Source organism: Octopus bimaculoides, chromosome 9 (genome assembly GCF_001194135.2).
Source record: "Octopus bimaculoides isolate UCB-OBI-ISO-001 chromosome 9, ASM119413v2, whole genome shotgun sequence".
Taxonomy (NCBI): domain Eukaryota; kingdom Metazoa; phylum Mollusca; class Cephalopoda; order Octopoda; family Octopodidae; genus Octopus; species Octopus bimaculoides.
Window position 1 is genome coordinate 59,925,493 of NC_068989.1, and position 4,417 is coordinate 59,929,909.

At 34.7% G+C, this 4,417-nt stretch overlaps 1 protein-coding gene across 1 annotated transcript in view; it reads left to right on the top strand.

The window, feature by feature from the left end:
- The window catches only part of LOC106881069 (methylmalonyl-CoA mutase, mitochondrial), a 34,988-nt gene that overhangs the window by 11,322 nt on the left and 19,249 nt on the right, over positions 1-4,417 (top strand). Inside the window, exons 7-9 of the mRNA XM_052970918.1 lie at positions 238-355; positions 1,151-1,230; positions 2,849-2,977. Of these exons, the coding sequence (XP_052826878.1) occupies positions 238-355; positions 1,151-1,230; positions 2,849-2,977 (327 nt within the window). The remainder of the gene's footprint in view (positions 1-237; positions 356-1,150; positions 1,231-2,848; positions 2,978-4,417) is intronic.

A 4,417-nucleotide genomic window follows, 5' to 3' on the forward strand; every position in this document is an offset into this window, starting at 1 on the left:
TTTACACATATATACGCACTCTCATACATATATTGTAAAATGTCTAGGTCATTAAATAGTATCTATGCATGCATTGATGCATATTTGATGATTAACTTAAGATTGTATTAATGATCTTTTGCTAAAAACACTTAAAACAAAAAATAACTGTTGCTTTTTTTTTCTCATTGTTTCTATAAAGACTATTTATTTTAAATGAGAAAATGAAATTAACTATTGGATTTTGTTGTTTCTTAGTTCATGCCACGGTTTAATTCAATTTCCATTTCGGGATATCACATCCAAGAAGCTGGTGCTGATGCTGTGCTTGAATTGGCATTTACTATAGCTGACGGGTTGGAATATATCAGAACAGGTCAGTTGAATGTGGGCTAAAATGAAAAATGCAGGTGCAGAATCCTAGAATATTTATTCCTAAGTATTGAACCTGGAAAAGTACAGAACAATCAGTAATTAAGCCTGGAAAAATATAGGGGAAAAAAAAAATTTTAAATATTGCTGCTGAAGTTAGAATTTGCTAAACAAATTTCTGAAATTATTCATAAAATGTGTGTGCATTGTTTTAGTATAATATTTTTAAAAATTTTCTTTTCTTAGTAAAACTCATTTATCCAGGAATTTTAAATCACAGATATTGTGTTATAAAATTAAATTCATGTAGAATATATGTAATTCAAAAGAGTAAAAAAAAATTGTAAAACAAAAATTATTTTACAGAAACAAAAGAAATAATTTCTTTAAAGTTTGCATTATCAGATAACTAAGTATTTTCTATTTACAGTTTAAAAAAAAAAATCAAAAATCTGAAGGCTAATGAACAAATTGAGTGCAAAATGTAGAAATAACTCCCTAGCTCTTTAAAAACAACGTAGGGGTTATAAAAGTAAAAATAAAAAAAAAATATAAAAGTACCTTTATCACTATTTTAGTTTTTAAATTCTAACTTCAGCAGCAATATTTAAACTTTTTTTTTCTTTTTGTCCTGTACTTTTTCATGGTTAGTTACTGCTTGTTCTGTACTTTTCCAGGTTAAATACTTAATATTCTTACATTCTGTACCTGCATTTTTCATTCTTCAAATATTTAGCAGTATGAAATTGAAACTGTAATGTATTTGCTTTATTCTGGACTCATATTTTCATTACCATAGGTATCAGTCGAGGTCTTGATATTGATAAATTTGCCCCACGTCTCTCATTTTTCTGGGGAATTGGCATGAATTTCTATATGGTGAGTATTATAATCCTATGTGAACCTTCTGTAATATATATGAACCTTAAATAGGATTAACAGCATGTATGTCTACACTCTTCCTACAGCATTAAGAATATTTTAACTCTTATTTCTAGAAATGTAGGTGCACTGGCGTCCTTAGTCACACTTAGTGATGATTGAATTTTTCCTTTATGGTATCACATTGCACATAGCTGTTTATATTAATTCTTTATATATGCATTAGAAGTTCACCGTGGAGACGCAATGGCCCAGTGGTTAGGGCAGCGGACTCGCAGTCATAGGATCGCAGTTTCGATTCCCAGACCGGGCGTTGTGAGTGTTTATTGAGTGAAAACACCTAAAGCTACACAAGGCTCCGGCAGGGGATGGCGGCGAACCCTGCTGTACTCTTTCACCACAACTTTCTCTCACTCTTACTTCCTGTTTCTGTTGTGCCTGTAATTTAAAGGGTCAGCCTTGTCACACTGTGTCACTCTGAATATCCCCGAGAACTACGTTAAGGGTACACGTGTCTGTGGAGTGCTCAGCCACTTGCACGTTAATTTCCATTTCACGAGCAGGCTGTTCCGTTGATCGGATCAACTGGAACCCACGACGTTGTAAGCGACAGAATGCCAACAATATATATATATATATGAAATCACTGTTGGCATTGAGAAAATATATAATTCTTAAAGTTTGTGTTAGGATGCAGGAAGGGGAATATCTAAGGTTTAGAAATTAAGGAAATCATCATCATCTGTGAAAAGCTTCTTCAGTGGAGTTAGGATTACTCCTTTAACAGCACTAGGACACAATTACTGCATGTATCAGTAAAAAGTAAACCCTTTCTGATGTGTAACTACAATTTAAACCCTCAAAGTCAGGCATCATCCTTATCATCAACTCTATCGTTTCTCAGCAGTTTTTAAGTGACCTTCAAAAATCTTAAGTGAAGATGCATGGCTTAGTGGTTAGGGTATTTGGTTCATGATTGTAAGGTTATGAGTTCAATTCCCAGCAGTACATTGTGTCCATGAGCAAGGCACTACATTTCATGTTGCTCCAGTCCACTCAGCTGGCAAAAATGAGTTGTACATGTTCAATGGGTCAGCCTTGACACTTGAATCTCCCTGAGAATTGCATTAAAGGTACATGTATCTGTGGAGTGCTTAACCACTTGCATGTTAATTTCATGAGCCGGCTGTTCTGTTGATTGAAGCAACTAGAACACTAGTCATCACAACCAATGGAGAGCTAGGCCACAAATATCTTAAGCTCCAGTCTTACTACTAATATTAAATAAGTAATGATTAGAAAAAGGAGATAGATTCCAGCAACAACTTGCCTAACATATGGGATAAGTTTTTTGAATGTTTTTCTTCAAGCCCGAACTTGTATTTATTTTGGAGTTTCTGAAATTCATCGTAATAAAGAGATTTAATATTATTCCATAGTTATCACCTGAGATTCAATATGATACTTCTGGTGCTAAATTAGTTTAGGAATGTTGGAGGTAAGAACAAAAGGCTAATAGTTGAAATGAGATTGAGACACATTTACATATTTATGGCATGGTTTTATGTAATGTTACAATTGTATGGCTAATAAATTAATGTTTTTTGGTTTATAGGAGATTGCTAAACTTCGTGCTGGGAGGCGTTTATGGGCTCACCTATTGGAAAAGTTTAATCCTACCAATCCAAAATCCAAATTATTACGTTGTCATTGTCAAACTTCTGGTTGGTCTTTGACTGAGCAGGTAAATACTTTCTTCCTAAGTACTATTTTAAACAAAACTTGTTAAAACATGTACAGTGTTAATAATTTCTTTTTACTCTCCACTTATGTTCATTGTTGTTTAGCAGAGGTCAACCTTGATTGACTTGACCTATAATCAAGGGCATTCAAACTGTGGTCATGTTATCTTTGAAAGAATATATAAGACTACATTATGTATGAGGGTCAGTTGAAAAGTTCATAGGCTGATCAAGATACTCTCTCAGAATGTGACCAAATGGGGTTTATTTTTCAACATAGTACCTCTTGTGGTCCACATACTTCTTCCTTCACTGTTGCAGTGCTCTTGGATCCTATTGGTGAAAAAGTTTTCATTCTTCGGTCAAAGACGCCGTCAACAACAGATATAACGTCATTATCACTGCGATACTGGTTCCCAGCCAAGTGATTTATTTATGTTAGAAAACAGATGGCAGTGAGGTGGGGGCAAAATTAGAAGAATAGGAAAGGTGATCAACTAGTTCAAAGTGACAGTCAAGCACAGCAGCCATTGAAACCAACAATATGGCCAGAGCAATGTCCTGATGAAACAAGACCCCCTTTTGTCAGTTTTTCTGGGTGTTTAGTCTTGATGGCCTTTTGTAACTGCTTCAGCAAGTTGGCATAGTACTCTCCATTGATGGTGTGGCCCTTTTTAAAATAATATACTTGGGCTAAGCCCGAAGAGCCCTGAGTGCCAGAGTGACCACTAGTATATATATATATATATATATATATATATATGTGACACGTAAAAGCACCCACTACACTCTCTGAGTGGTTGGCGTTAGGAAGGGCATCCAGCTGTAGAAACTCTGCCAAATCAGACTGGAGCCTGGTGTTGCCATCCGGTTTCACCAGTCCTCAGTCAAATCGTCCAACCCATGCTAGCATGGAAAGCGGACGTTAAACGATGATGATGATATATATATAATTATTACAAATTAAAAGGGTAAAGGTTTATCAATTTATTAATTTATTAATAAATCAACAATTAATAATTTTTACCAAGCCCGTCGGTATGTAAGCACCATTATCAGTGGAGAACTTATTTAAAAGTTCATATCTATATATATAAAAATGAGAATGTGTGTCTGTCTGTCTGTCTGTCTGTCTGTGTGAATCCCTAAAACTCGAGAACTACGCAACCAATTTCATTCAAATTTTACACATGCCTTACTTAGGGTTCCAGTTGTGTTTTAGTCAAAAACAATTATTAACTTCTTGCAGAGTTCGAGCACACGGCAACATAATATCTCCTCCACTATTTAAGTATTACGTGCCAAAAGTGAAACAAAAACACTCATGTCAAATACTTTCACTTTAAAAATGAAACTATTCCACTAACTGAAACAATCACATTTCGATACTGTAGTGACAGATACTTTCACAGAGAGAGAAAGAGAGAGAGAGAGAGATGTAT